This window comes from Molossus molossus, unplaced genomic scaffold (genome assembly GCF_014108415.1).
Source record: "Molossus molossus isolate mMolMol1 unplaced genomic scaffold, mMolMol1.p scaffold_m16_p_9, whole genome shotgun sequence".
Classification (NCBI taxonomy): Eukaryota; Metazoa; Chordata; class Mammalia; order Chiroptera; family Molossidae; genus Molossus; species Molossus molossus.
The window spans coordinates 63,366,950-63,383,004 of record NW_023425403.1 but is presented as its reverse complement, the minus strand read 5'-3'; the positions used below and the strand labels follow the sequence as shown (position 1 = coordinate 63,383,004).

Below are 16,055 nucleotides of genomic sequence, written 5' to 3'. Positions count from 1 at the left end.
AATCTACAGTACCTTGCCCTCCTCAGGCTAGACTTCTGGAATAATGGAATGTCAGGAAACTAACATTATGGAGCACCCAATAAGAGAAAGGCATTCTGATAAATAATTCCCTTTCCTCCACACTCCCAGATCCCACAAAGCCAACATCTAAAGATAGTGGTAAAGGACATTAATAAAGAAGAGTAAAGTTTTTATAAGCCATGAGAACTGAAGAGGAGAAATGTCCACTTTGGGGAACTCCTTTGTTCCTTTGTGTTTTTAGACTTAGGCTATTTTTTAGGGTTAAAAGAATACATACTTATTATTTTTAAAGTTTTAAAGTCTTGGAAGACTTGTTACAATTCTCAAGTCAATAACTGGGAAGACTGAAATGAACATAATTTACACAAAGGACAAATTTATAACTAACTAAAAAGATAAATGGTGCAATAGTTAACCTACTAAACAGAGCCATTAAACCAAAATAACACTAATGTACTTCTAATAATTCTTTAGAATAAGCCACTTGTTTTGTTAATAATATTTCTACTACATTTCATTGACAACACTCAGGAGGATGGGTACTTACTGCTGCCATATCCTTAATAAGTTTAATGATGATCTCTGAGATCTGTGTAGGAGTTGAGCCCTTCATCCACCAATGGCTTTCACCTCGTCGAATATAACTACAAAGAAAAGTCAGCATTTGCAAACCAATCAGTGATAGTTACAAATGAATGAGATGAAAACTGTTATTTCAATATGTAGCATTCAATATGATCCAATCAAGTAAAGCCTTTTAAAATAAGATTAACACATTACCCATTATCTGTGTCTTCAACATCAAGAGAGCAGCTATTCTGACATGTACTCCCTTTGAAGTATTTCTGTTTATGATTACTTGTGTATGCATCTTCCAGAACAGTGCTATTCAATGTATATCCATAGACCACAAACTACTTGTCCACACAGAGATAATAAAGAGCTTGTACCAGAATATATCAACTACATCACTGAGCATACTATTCTTGGAGTTCAGCTGGCATTCCCCCCCCCCCCCCCCGGGCAAGTCTAAGGAGATGAAGGAAGCAATACACTGATTTACATTCTGTTATTATTTCCTTAATATCATGATATGTCTCTAATTTCTGCTTTAACATGCAATTCTGGAATAAACATCCTTGCATACATATCTGTGCACATGTATGGATACTTCTGATGGAAACAGATGTAGAAGTAGAACTGGTAGGTCAGGACATGTGTATTATAAATATAGTGATATGCCATCAAACTGACATCCAAAAGGACTATAGCAATTTCTATTACATATCATTAAAAAATGCCTATCTCTTCATAATGCTGCCAATGCTGTCTTATCTATATTTCTCTGAATACCAGTGAAGTGTCTTTTCATTTGTTTACTGACATTAATAATTTTTCTTCTCTGAACTAACTTTTCTTGTCATTTATCAGTTATTTCTCTTTTTCTCATTGATTCATAGTCATTCTTCTAATATTATGCCTAATAATTCATTGTCCACTATATAGGTGTTAAATAGTTTTTCCAAGTCATTTGCTTGTATTTTAAAAGTATTGCCTATCAATTAATTTTTGTTTTTATGTAGTCATATCTGTGAATCTTTTCCCCTCTGACTTTTGGGCTCTGTGTTTTGTTTAAGGAGGTCTCCCAAATTGAAGATTACAAAAATATTCTTCCATGATTTGTCCTTGTAGAATTGAAAAAATTTTTTTATCCTCACCCGAGGACATTTTTCCATTTTTTGTTCATGTAAGAGTAGGAGGGAGAGAGAGAGAAACATCGACGTAAAAGGGACACATCGAGTGGTTGCCACCCACACAACCCAACCAGGGCCGGGGACAAACTGCAACTGAGGTACGCACCCTTAGCAGAAACCGAACCCGGGTCTCTCCGGACCGCAGGCCGACACTCTAACCGCTGAGCCAAACTGGCCAGGCCCTTGTAGAATTTTAAAATAAATATATATAGCCCTGGCCAGTTTGGCTCAGCGGTTAGAGCGTCGGCCTGCGGTCTGGAGAGACCCGGGTTCTGTTCCCGCTAAGGGCACGTGCTTCGGTTGCAGTTTGTCCCTGGCCCTGGTTGGTCGTGCGGGTGGCAGCCACTCGATGTGTCCCTTCACGTCGATGTTTCTCTCTCTCTCCCCCTTCCTTTCTCTCCCTCCCACTCTATCTGTACAAAAAATGGAAAAATATCCTCGGGTGAGGATAAAAAAAAAATAAAATAAAATAAAATAAATATATATATATAAATCTTTAATTGATCTCAAGTTTATTTTTGTATATGGTGTGAGGTAAGGGCCTATAATTTTTTTCTTACATGGGAAGTATTCCAGGGCATATATTCAGCAAACTCCTTTCCCTACTAATCCCAAACGATTTTTATTGTAACAGCACTCTAGTTTATATATGGGTCAGTCATTTATGGCTTCTATTTGGTGAATAAGGAGGTAGAATTTGACATCACGTCTTAATTCTCCAAACAGTAGCTCATTCTGTTCTACTTTAGTACTAAAACAGCTGCAATGACCAACCTAGAATTGAAAATCATTGGAAGGGTAACTGTTGTAACTCCTTTGCCCACAGTGGTTCCAGCTGTTCCTGTGATGGTGGTTCCTTTGGCTTTTAGCTGTACTGTGAGTGCTTTGGCAATGCATCCTAGAAACATGTCCAAGATGCCTAGCTTATTCCAGTCTCCTTTCTCTGTTGAGTGAATGATATCACTGATATCTGCTGGGGGGAGGGATTTCACTCCTATGATGCTGGCCAGACGATTAGGGGTCACTTCAGGCAAAACTCGTCTTAGTAAGGAGGTCACCTGGTAGAAAAAAATAAAAGGAAAGAATTCCATTTAAAGACTGGTGTTTTTTTTTTTTTTTTAAATTAATTAATTAATTAATTTTTTCTTTATTGATTTTTAGAGAGAGGAAGGCCCACAACCTGGGCATGTGCCCTGACTGGGAATCAAACAGGTGACCTCTTGGTGAATGGGTATCCGATGCTCAACCACTGAGCCACACCGGCTGGGCTAAAGATAAGTGTTTTAAAGTTTTCAATTTTTAAAATGAACTTAGCTGCCATTCTATGACATCAAAGCTTTGAGAATGACAGAAATATGATTTAAAGACTATTTTTTAAATTTCCCAAGGGTAATTACCACTTCAGGGCAGCAAGAAAAAAACATCTTTTATTTGGTCAGAATTAAGAGAAAATTACATTATAGATCACAGGGTAATAAGACAATGAGTAGCTAGAATATCTTATCAAAATAGCACGTTAGTAAAATAACCTGTATTTTGCTCTTCCATATTCTTATCACAATGATTCAAAAATAAAAAGCATAGAGTTAAAATACTATCCCAAAACCTAAAACATAACAAAATCAATAATAAGGACCTATACTTTACTAGTTTAATTATCAACAATGTTTCAAGTAACCAAATAAACCAAAGGTAAGTGGTATGACCATACCTGTCTCTGGACTCGTGGCGATGCTGTGTGAAGTAGTGAGAAGAGATCCTGTAGCAGAGTTAGCTGCTGAGCCAGATACTGCCGGCCCACATTAGAGCCACTTAATGCTAAAACCATAGAGAGCAGTTCAAAACAGTAAGCATCAGAGGAGGCATCTTCATCATTGGGCTGAGAATTAGCATTTTCTTTGCTTGATATGGCATGTTCCCATTCTTCACGAACTCTGGTGGCTTCCATGCGAATAGCCTGGACTATGTGAGCACATACCTATTTAAAAGGTGACAGAGCAACCAACATAAAGAAAATGTAAAAACATATTTGGAAGTCTGATTTAGTACTACAAGTTTTTCATTTTTTATTATTATTTAAAAAAAAAAACTTAAAAAAATTTTTTTTCTTTATTGATTTTAGAGAGAGAGGAAAGGCGGAGAGAGAAACATCGATTGGCCACCTCCTGCATGCCCCCCACTGGGGATGTGGCACACAACCTGGGCATGTGCCCTGACTGAGAATCGAACCAGTGACCTCTTAGTACATGGGTTGACGCTCAACCACTGAGCCACACCAGCTGGGCTAAAATAGGTTTTTATTGAAGCATGGATGTAAGTGAGAAACATCCACCGGCTGCCTCCTGCACGTCCTCTACTAGGGCTTGAGCTTGCAACTTGGGCATATGCCCTGACTGGGAATTGGACCGAGACTCAATCCATGGGACTGACACTCAGTCCACTGAGCCACACTGGCCAGGCTACTATTCCTGTTTGTTTTTTTTTAAAAAAGACAAGAAAATTAGTTGATAATCAACTTAATATTTTTCCTCCCAGTTAATTCTACATTATACCCTTTCAACTCATCTTAAAAAACAATTAAGAAAAACTAGGAGAACCATGATAAAAAATCTTACTATTTAAATCAACTGCTATGTAGAATCTACTTATATACAAGTCACTAATGCCCCTGCCTATAGTTTAGGGCAGCAATTTTCAATTGGTCTACCTCTTGGGGCACACCGGTGTGTCGCAAGAATTTTTAAAACATGCAGTACCTGACTATTTAATGAGGGGCACTGACTTCTGTTCTCTTAGGTTGTCAAACAAACAAACAAAAATAACAGCCAACACAATAATAGCTGTCCGGTGTGAATAAATCAAAATTATATCTATTTTTTTTTGTTTGAATGGCAAAAAAATATATTTTTTGGTGTGCTGCAGAATTTTAGTAATTAGTTATGTGTGCCATGAGATGAAAAAAGTTGAAAATCACTGATTTAAGACTTCAAACACAAATGACCATATTTTATCACTTCTAAGGCATATTTCAACCCCACTGTAACATTTCAATTTATAATGTTCTTTATAACCAGTGGCATTCACAACTTAATTGACAGCAGATTTTCTTATTTAGTAATATATAAAATAACAGTACATTTTACAACTGATAGTATTTAAGATTCAACAAAAAGCTGTTAAAAAGATAAAGCACAAATAAATTTATGTCATTTAGTTAGAAGATTTAATGGTGTTGAAAGTTAAAATAATGGGCTAATTTAAAACCAGTATTTTACTTGACTTTTGAAGGGCCAATTTTTATGTTATTTAGGCACCTATGAACAGTGTCACGCTACTTCCCAATCCCTTTATAATTAAAAATATTAACGTTAGTTTAGTTAATGTAAAATAAAAAGAAATAAATCAAACAAAAAACGGTGGGTAAAGGAACACAAGACCTGCAAATGAAATCTGACATAGTTGGGCTTTTGACACCAAAATGAAACGATCTATCTGAAAATAAGAAATAATAAAGAGCAGCAAGGTAAGAAAGTTAACACTCATAATGAATCTTTAAAGTGATGCAGGTGTGCCAGTGTACACTACTTCCTCTCTAGAAAAAGGCAGATACATTCTGCAGGACCGTATAAAAAAGAGTCAGCATAAAAAAGCCTCTATACGGTTTGGAAAACACTTTGTACCTTAAAAACAAACAAATACTGATGAAGATAATGAAATGGCTATTAACCAACCTGTTTTTGTAAGTTAGTCAGTTTACTCCTGCTGAATATGATTCCAACCATATGTTCTTTCAAGTCAGCATCTGATGTAGCCTTTATGTAGAAAAAGGGGGAAAAAGCAAGCTCTTTGAATACAATTTGTACATTTGACATTTTAAGGTATCAAAAATATACATGCGGGCCTACATCAAACTAAAAAGCTTCTGCACAGCAAAGGAAACCATCAACAAAATAAAAAAGCAACTTAATGAATGGGAAAAAATATTTGCAAATCATGTATCTAAACAGGGGCTAATATCTAAAATATATGAAACTCATACAACTCAATAGCAAAAAAAAAAAAAAATTAACTGATTAAAAAATGGGTAGAAAATATAAATAGACATTTTTTCCCAAAGAAGACATACAGATAGATGGCCAACAGGTATATGAAAAGGTGCTTTACATTATTAATCATCAGAGAAATACAGATCAAAACCACAATGAGATATCACCTCACACCTGTCAGAATGGCTATTATAAAAAAGACAATAATAATAAGAGTTGGCAATGATGTGGAGAAAAAGGAACCTATGTGCACTGTTGTTTGTGGGAATGTAAATTGGTGCATCTAGTATGGAAATCAGTATCAAGATTTCTCAAAAAACTAAAAGTAGAGACCTACCACATGATCCAGCAATCTCACTTCTGGGTCTTAAAAAAAACAAAAAACTCAAAACACTAATTCAAACCAGCCCTGGCCAGTGTGGTTCAGTGGTCAGAGCATCAGCCTGTGCACCAAAGGGTCATGGTGTGGGAGGCTACTTTATGGGTCAGAAAACTGAGGCAAGTCTCTCTTTTGCTTGGCTCTTGAAGATGTGAACAAAACTATCAATCAGCTTGAACTAACTGATATTTATAGAACCCCATCACAGAATAAAAACAGAGTTCACATTTTTTTTTAAGTTCACATGGACATTGACTAAAATATACCATATTATGAGCCAGAAATCAAAACTTAAAAATTTTAAAAGGACTGAAATTATACAAAGTACGTTTTTTTTTTACCACAATGGAATTAAACAAGAAATATAGAAAGCTATCACAAACATCCCCAAACATCTAGAAATTAAACAAGACACTTCTAAATATCTATCCGGGGGTCAAAAAAGAAATTAAAATGGGAGTCAGAAAATATTTTGAACTGAATGAAATGAAAAAACAACAATACACATCAAAAGTTTGTGATACTCAACTAAAGCAGTGGTTAAAAGAAAATCATAGTATTACTTGTGTGAGAAAAGAAAGGTCTCAGTCTATGATCTATGTTTGTATATTGTAAATTAGAAAAAAAATCAAACCTAAAGCAATTAGAGGAAACAAATAACAAAAGAATATATACCACGGATTCTACAGCTATTAAAAGGATAACAAGGGTATATTATAAACAACTTATGCCAATAAATTCAGCAAATTAGATGAAATGGACAAATTACATAACAGAACTACCAAAGCCCACTCAAGAACAACAGATAACTGCAATAACCCTGTATCTATTAAATAAAGTAAATTTGTAGAATAATATTTTTTGCTACTTAAAGTACTAGCTGGGGAACAAATGAGTTTCCTTTATCTCCTTATTTTTAAACTTCTTTCATAATTTGTTTTTTTGCTTTTTATTTTTTAAATATTTTTATTGAATTTTTAGAGATAGAAGAAGGGAGAGAGAGACAGAAGCATGGATGTGAGAAACATCAATCGGCTGCCTCCTGCACGCCCCCCACTGGGGATCAAGCCCACAATCCTGGCATGTGCCCTGACTGGGAATGGAACCAGGACCTCTCAGTCCATGGGCCAACACTCAATCCACTGAGCTACACGAGCTGGGCTGTATTTTTGCTTTTTAAATATAGCTTTTATTAAACCCTGGTTGGTTTGGCTCAGCAGTTAGAGCTTTGGTCAGGGACCAAAGGGTTGAGGGTTCAATTCCTGGTCAAAGGCACGTACCTGGGTTGTAGTTTCTATCCTGGCTCTGGTCGGGGTTGTGCAGAAGGGAACCAATTGATATGTCTCTCTCACACTGATATCTCTCTTTCTCTCTCTGTCTCCCCCACCCCCCCCATCTGAAATCAATGGAAGGGTATCCTCAGGTGAGGATTAAAAAAAAAACAAAAAAACATTATTGAGATATAATTATTCACATATATTATTCATTCATTTGAAATGTGCAACTCAATGGTTTATAGTTATTCACAGATATGTGCAACCATCACCATAGTCAATTTTTTTTTTCTTTATTGATTTTAGAGAGAGAGGAAGGGAGAGAGAAAGAGAGATGGAAACATCAATTGGCAATTGGCTGCCTCCTGGATGCCCCCTACTGGGGATTGGGCCCACAACCTGGGCATGTGCACTGACTGGGAATCGAACCAGTCATCGCTTGGTGTGTGGGTCGATGCTCAAACACTGAGCCACACCGGCTGGGCCCACAGTCAATTTTAGAACATTTTCATCACCCTAAAAGAAATACTATACCATTTAGCTATCACTCCCCTACTTTACCTTCTCTTTTACTAAGGAAAAATAAAATGCATAAAAGTTAATATTGCACATCTATTAACATATAGATTATAAGTCAAGTCAACTCTTTTTGAAGACTACATGATTACCTATTAAAAATATTTCAAAGGTTCCACAAAAAAGCTTCAAGAATAAGTGGATTTAAGATCACAGGATAATTCAATACACAAATGTCAACTGTATTTTTATAAGCTAGAAATGAACAACTAGAAAGAAAAATAAAAATACCATTTATAATAACATGAAAAACATGAAATGTTTAGGAAACATTGCTAACAGAAATTGAAAAATATCTAAATAAATGAGGAGACTATATCATGTTTGTGGATAGAAACACTCAATATAATTAAGATGCTGACTCTCCCCAAACTATCAATTTGGTGCAATTCTAATCAATATTCAAGAATATTTTTGGGGGGGTGGAAGGGGAGCTGACAAACTAATTTTAAGCTTTATATGGATATGCAAAGGACCTAGAAAACAACACCGAAGGAGAACCAGGATGGAATCTAATTCCATGATTTTCTATACAGCGATAGTAATCAAGAAAATATGATGTTGGTATAAAATTATACACACACACCCACACAAATGAATGAAAAAGAACAGAGTCCAGAAATAGACCTACACATTTATGGTGAATTGATTATTGATAAAGAATAGTCTTTTCGCCCTGGCCAGTTTGGCTCAGCGGTTAGAGCGTCGGCCTGCGGTCCGGAGAGACCCGGGTTCGGTTCCCGCTAAGGGCACGTACTTCGGTTGCAGTTTGTCCCCGGCCCTGGTTGGTCGTGCGGGTGGCAGCCACTCGATGTGTCCCTTCACGTCGATGTTTCTCTCTCTCTCTCCCTTCCTCTCTCTCCCTCCCACTCTATCTGTACAAAAAAAATGGAAAAATATCCTCCGGTGAGGATAAAAAAAAAAAAAAAAAAAAAAAAAAAAAAGAATAGTCTTTTCACCTTGGCTGGTATGGTTCAGTGGTTGGAGTATTGGCCTGCAGACCAAAGAGTTGAGGGTTCAATTCTGGTCAAGGACACATACCTGAGTTGCAATTCGGTTCCTGGCCCTGGTTGGGGTCATGCGGGAGGCAACTAATCGATGTGTGTCTCTCACATCAATGATTCTTTCTCTCTCTCTCTCTCTCTCTCTCTCTCACAAACTCTATTTGAAGATAAATGGAAAAATATCCTCATGTGAGGATTTAAAAATGAATAAATAAAAGAAAAGAATAGTCTTTTCAATAAAGGGTGGTAGAACAATTAAACATCTATATGCAAAAAAATAAAAATAAACAATAACCTTAACCCCATACTGTACAGAAAAATTAACTTGAAATGTTATAGCTCTAAACAACTAATACTTTGCTTCCAGAAGAAAGTATGGCAAAATCTTTGTGACCTTACATTTTAGATAAGATACAAAAAACATGAGTCATTTAGAAAAAAAACAAAAAACTAAACTGGACTTCATCAAATAGAATTTCTGCTCTCTGAAAGATAAGCTTCAGAGTAGAAAATATCTGAACATACATATTTGGTAGAGGACCAATAGCCCAAATATCCTGTATAAGTAAATTTTATAACTCAATAATAACACAAATAACCCAACAGAAAAATATGGGTAAAAGAGTCAAACATACTACACTAAAGTGGTGGACAGGGTCTAAGCATAAGATGAGGGGACTGACTACAAAGAAGCATGAGGGAAATTTTGGGAGTGATGTGTGGTGGTGTTTTTTTTTTTAAATTCTCACCCAACGCTATTTTTCCATTTATCTTCAGATAGAGTAGGAGGGAGAGAAGGGAGGGAAGGGGAGGGAAGGAGAGAGGGATGGAAAGAGAAACATTGATGTGAGAGAGACACATTGATTGGCTGCCTCCTGTAGGACCCTTGACCAGGGCCTGGGACCGAACTGCAACCAAGGTAAGTGCAACTCTTTGGTCCACCGGCCAATGCTCTAACCTCTGAGTCAAACCAGCCAGGGCAGAAGTGATGTGTTTTAAAACTTGATTGTAGTGATGATTTCACTGCTGTATATATATTGGTCAAAATTCATCGAATGAAAGTTTAAAAGGATGACTTTTTTTCTGTGTAAACTTTACTTAAAAATACTGACTTAAAATGATTCTCTTAACAGTTATGTTATTTCATGGGCATCCTTCTGCTGGTAAAATCTTCCCTCCTCAATCAAAACACCTCAATATATACTCTCCTACTATCAGGCCAGCCTCTCCAATGAGCTCTTGGACCCTCCTTCTCTATTAATCTAACTTTTATCCATTCTCTTTCAGGTCTAATTCATGTCCAATATTCCCCTGAAAGCCTTCTTTGATCACTCCAGGGCACAATACTCTAGCTCAATGTACTGTGAAATCCTATCATAAGTGCAATTTTTCACAAATTTAATGATTATATACTATATAGTATCCTTATTGATTTATTGGTGGGCACAGAGGCTTAATATATAAGGACAGAATATAAACTCTTTGAGGCTTTGGTGCCAATTTTTACAGTTCTAAAGCATAGAATTGCCATTGCTAAAATTCATTTGGTTTAATGAGTAGTTACATAGTCTTTCAAATATCTGCAAAAGATGCTGAAAGAAATTACTAGAGTTTACAAAATATTATTTTTACAGACCCCAAACAAAAAAATGTGGATGATTTAGGTACTATTGCATCAGAAGGCATAGTGCTAGACTAGAAAAATCCTTGAAATTATCTTTCAAAGGGCTGCCAAGGTGATTATTTTTAACATCTAAAAACACAAGAATATTGAGACTAGTCAGAGTTTACTCCCCTTTTTGGAAATGAGTAAGGTTTTCCTCTTAGGTACAGTGCTTTAGTTTAAACGGAATTAAGTAAAGCAGCTGCATCTTAGAAGAAATTTCAAGAACAGTATAAAGAACAGGTTATTCCAATAAAAATTTACTGAACACATGGTTGTTTATGCCATGGTGGATGCAAAGACAAACTAGACATGTACTTGGTCTTTAAGAAACTGTGATTCAGTAGAAGAAGAGATAAAATATGCATACAAATAAGCATAAGAGACCAATAGAGGTTACTATAAAGTTTAGAAAACAGAAACTACTTTTTGTTTTGTGGGAAAGCATAGAGAAAATTCATGGAGAAGACTATTTTTAGGCTGGACTGGGAAGACAGATAAAATGGAGGAAGAAAAGAACTGATAGTACACAGTACAATAAGTTAATTTTACAAATGCTAACATGTTAATACAACAGCCTTTCAAAGTATAGAGTAAATTTTGTTGCTACTAATACTAGCTAGATCACACATGAGGAATGAATTTCTTTTCATAGTTCCTTTATCTTCTTTCTAATTAAAGTAAAAAATATTAACTGCACATAAGCCAATATCACATATCCATCAGTAATACATGAATTATTTCACTGAATAAAAGAAGATGTAAAAGGGAAATAAATATTTTTAGAATACAAATAAATACATTGTATACTTTTTCCTCTCCTTCAGGTGATGACAACAGTGCTTTTTCCTCTTGTTCAGGTGTAGGTTCAGCATCTCCAGAGATGAGCTTTCCAAATACCTGATGAAGAAGACGGGGGCATGAGAAGAAATTAATGGCAGGAATTAACACCATGAAAGACAGAGGACTCATCAGCTGATTCTGAGACTTTATAGTATTTACCTGCTCTACACCACTACTTTTCAGAATTATGAATGTAAAGTGAAACACAGAGGTTTAGGGCCATGAGAATTAAAAATAGGCCACATTTGTAGCCAGCAATCTCTAGTAAATTCCACAAAATTTACTAACCTTCTTGATATTATTATTGAAATAATACATCCTGTGCTGTAATATGTAATAAGGACACTTACCTGAGATGTGATAAGTCGGAACACTCGCAGAGTCTCAGCTTCACAGTTCCTCTGCTGGGCCACACTGGCTGAAATCTGGCCAGCAATTTTTGTGCTTTCGCCATCCTTCCAGCCCAAGACCTTTACTTGTCGAACTCTCAGTGTATTTTCTGGGCCCTTTAATTCAATTTTGATGATGTGATTATCCCCTCCTGGAAGTTCACTTGTTACCCAGCCAATGTGCCTGGAATCCAGATCCACCTAGCAGAGTAGAACAGGGACAGAGACCTGACACAGCTGTATCACTATTTTACCTCTGTCCTAGACTTAGCACTAGTAACAACAACCTCAAATAACATACAATTGAACTGAGAGTAAAGTTTACTAGGTAATTTCACACTGATTATCTTATGTAAACTTTGTGAGGGTAAGCAATACTATAGTATCTACTATACAGGTAGAAGGATTCTCACTAAGTGATGAAGTTAAAAATTAAAATGTCAGGCACAAGTTACATAAATGAAACCCTTACGAACAATTTGTATGATTGTATTTTATTTACACCATTTATATAAGTAGAAACACAAGATCAGCAATCAGGTTCTGTTTTGTGCATCTTCGCATTAAAGCCATTTAAAAATAAGCATTTTTGATGTGCAGTTACCTATGTTTTACTTTTTAAGAAAAAAATTATATAAGTAATTTTACATTTGTGATTCTTTATTTTACTATATTTCACTGAGAATATAACTCTTTTTTAAAAAATGATTTTTAGAGAGGGAGAGGGAGAGACAGAAACATCCAAGAGTGAGAACATCGACTAGCTGCCTCCTGCATGCCCCTGACGGTGGATTTGGCTCACAACCTGGGCATGTGCCCTGCCAGGAATCAAACCAGCAACCTCTTGGTGCATAGATCGACGCGCTACCACTGAACCAACCATATTGGCGAGGTAAGAGAATATAACACTTTTTCAAAGATTAAATTTCAGTGCACTGTGAAATGGTTTTGGACACTGTTCACTTGATAAAATGAAAATTGTACTTATGACATTCGATGTCCAAGAAATGATCCAAGATGTCTATATTATTTAAACAGATATCTAATTGATATAATTTTAATTGATAATGTCAATTTCAAATAGAGCATTATACATAAACAAGTAGTATCTCAATGAATCATTATTTCCCCAAACTCTTTAATAATTTAAACGAAATTTTTATTGTTTAATCCCAAAATCTCAATTTATTCTTTCAACGTGATTAAAAAAATAAAACAAACCAATGGTCAATGTTCATGGGACAAAGTAGCTATAGAACAGCAGCTCTGATAAAGTTTAATTAATACAAGTAAATGAGTTTATACAGAATCTCAGATACATGCCCAGAAAAAACCCAACCTGTTTCTAGAGTTGGTTTGCAAATTGACTTGCAACCTAGATGCAATTGCAGTATTATAAGTGGCAGATTTTCAGTCTATAGGACAACAACCTACATTCTAAACTGAAGTGTAGGTGAATTCAGGTGTTAATTGTAAATCAAATCTATGACAAAGGAACCCTGAGTCTTTGTAGGGGAGCAGGAGGCAGGGGGGAGGACTATAATCACTTATAACTAGAGAATGGTTAAGGCAATAATGGGTGCAATGTTTAGTATAGGGATGGTTGTAACTGTTCCTGTATAAATATATGGACCACTTGTCAATTTAGCAATTTTAAATAGATGACTTCCTATAATACTTTCGTAGCATGCCAAAAGTAGAACTCAACAGTGGGGACTGAGAAGAAATTTCTCCCTAGATAGAAAAACACTTAATAATGAAATTTTACCTGCTTTATTCTGCACAAATCTTCTACTGCTTTGCCAATTAAGAAGGTCATTGACGTAACTTTATTCTGAAACAGACAATTCAAAATAATTACTATGCCATATTCCTGTTCCAGGACTTCTAAGGATTTCTTATAGCATACCAATATCACATCAACTTTTCTGTCTGTCTTTGATGGTCCTTTCATAACTGACCTCACTCCATTTGCCCAATCATCTACAATTTCTACAACTCCAGTAATTTCTTTTTCTCATAATTTCCACCTTAAATCACACATTTCAACCTCTCTTTATGTGCTCTGAGAGAGTAGCTTGGCATTTCCTCTTTTTACTCAAAGTCTAAACATTTAAATTCTCTCTATTATGAAGTCTGTCAAGAATTCTGCTTGTCACGCATGCCCCACTCACTGCTATATTCTCATTGCTCTGCAAGTAAAAACAAGGAAGGTAGTTAGCTTAATTAACAAGTATTTGTGAGTGTCACAATGTACCCAGACAGCCGTATGGACTTGGAGAAGGATATATGAGAATGACAGGTTCTATCCCCTCAAGATCCTTGTCAAACTAGGGAAGGAACATTAAATGAGTTTTATGCAAAGTACATCATCAAACAGATTAACATTAATTTCTTGGAAAGCTGTATACTTTAAGTGCTATAGGCTGATGGAATTCAAATCAACAAAGCTGTTTATAAAGCACTCTGGTGGGCAGGCTAGGGGACACAGAAGTACATAAGCCTCAAGGATGCATAACTTAGAAAATTTCTTAAAAGCAAAGCAGATGTCAGCTTACCTACCGAAACTCTTAAAAATGAGTAGTTAAGTTTATCTCCTCTAAAACGCAAAAATTTCAAATTGATTAGAATCATTGTTCTGAGGGAGAGTATGTCCTGGCTTAAAACGTACCATGAATCAAAGATAAATTTGTATTAAGCAGTGAGCTCTAATAAAAAAAATGTTTTGATTTCTTACACTTGATCTTCTAGTAAGATAAGTTCATGATATATTAGCTAAGCCCCTTTTCCTTACTCAATCCTAGGGAAGAACTGAATCTGCACTGATGGACAGGAACGGGGGTGGCTAAGAATGGCAAGGAGTACTCTGACTACAAACTGTGGTTGGCATATTCCATCCAGGTTCTCTGAGACCCAACCCAGCACTCAGCTAGCTCTTCCTGGAAAAGGAAATATGCAAATGGGATGGGAGCAGCATGGCAATGACCCAAGGAGATTCATTAACACTGTGTCTGCTAACAAGCCACATGTATTTGGAAAGAAAATAATTCCAAGAAATATCCTTCCTTAATAACGGGGGTAGAAGTATGGGGATTTGGCAGTGGTACTTTCTTCTTGGTTCTTAACACTCAAATAGGACTCTTTCCTTTATTTAGTGCCATTTGAAAGACTGCTTATTCATTTGAAACATGGGGACAAGCTAGGGCTAGGTAAAATATAAATTATGATTACTTAGGTTAGTCCAGGATCTCCCCTTATTCCCTCCATGACAGCTGGGGGTGAGGTTTAGAAACAGAAAGTTAATTACAGTATAGGTCAGAATGTACTACGTGCCATCAGCGTAATATAAAAAAGAACCCAGAGAAGGGAAAGAGTAATTTTTTAGAGAGGAGGTACTGGAGAGGATTTCTCTACTGGGTCTAGAGATGTGGAAAGAATATGAAAGAGAGTTTAAGGGGATGACTTCCAGGCCAAGGGACTAGCTTAAACAAGGACATGGAGGTAGAAAAGTATAGAGAAGACATTTGTTTTGCTTAGCTGTAGCTATGCTATACTTGTAATAAGACCTCTTTTTAGAATTGGCATTCCAGAATGCCCCTAGTCATATTAATCTGTTTTTAGACTTATGATTTCTTTGGTAAATATAAAATGCTGTTTGGTTCGTAAAGTTTCATCTTTTTACTATACTCAGAAATGAGAGTGCATGATCACTAACAGTCTGAAAAGAACTAATGAGCCACGAATTAAATTTCCTTTCTTACCCCAAGATCTCGGGAATTGTCCACGTGAACAGATACATAGCGAGCATTGATTCCTTTTACACAGTTGATGGTGATGTTCTTAGTTTTGTTTTTATCCTCATCTCCTGATTCCCAAAAGGTTTCTGTGGAACCATCTGTCAAACTGCCAATCATGGCAGGCCGGCTTGAAGTTTTTATGTCAACAATGCTAGTTAGGTCCTTTAAGCACATTACTATGCATAATTCCTACCAGAAACAAAACAAGCAATTACAATACTCAAATGGAAATCTCCCATGATAATAAAACAGACATGAGATAAGAAATAAAATAATAATATTGTTTATGAGTAACTTTCAATTTGTCCT

General features: G+C 36.0%; 1 protein-coding gene across 15 annotated transcripts in view; it reads right to left on the bottom strand.

The window, feature by feature from the left end:
* Window positions 1-16,055, bottom strand: part of MYCBP2 (MYC binding protein 2) — a 297,109-nt gene that overhangs the window by 19,359 nt on the left and 261,695 nt on the right. For 13 of the 15 annotated variants that reach the window (XM_036249657.1, XM_036249660.1, XM_036249663.1 and 10 more), the window contains 8 exons: window positions 15,711-15,935; window positions 13,718-13,783; window positions 11,911-12,150; window positions 11,519-11,617; window positions 5,507-5,587; window positions 3,487-3,753; window positions 2,550-2,833; window positions 569-665 (listed from right to left, as the gene is read on the bottom strand). In XM_036249657.1, the coding sequence (XP_036105550.1) occupies window positions 569-665; window positions 2,550-2,833; window positions 3,487-3,753; window positions 5,507-5,587; window positions 11,519-11,617; window positions 11,911-12,150; window positions 13,718-13,783; window positions 15,711-15,935 (1,359 nt within the window). The remainder of the gene's footprint in view (window positions 1-568; window positions 666-2,549; window positions 2,834-3,486; window positions 3,754-5,506; window positions 5,588-11,518; window positions 11,618-11,910; window positions 12,151-13,717; window positions 13,784-15,710; window positions 15,936-16,055) is intronic. The other 2 variants (XM_036249659.1, XM_036249670.1) reach the window with 1 other exon arrangement.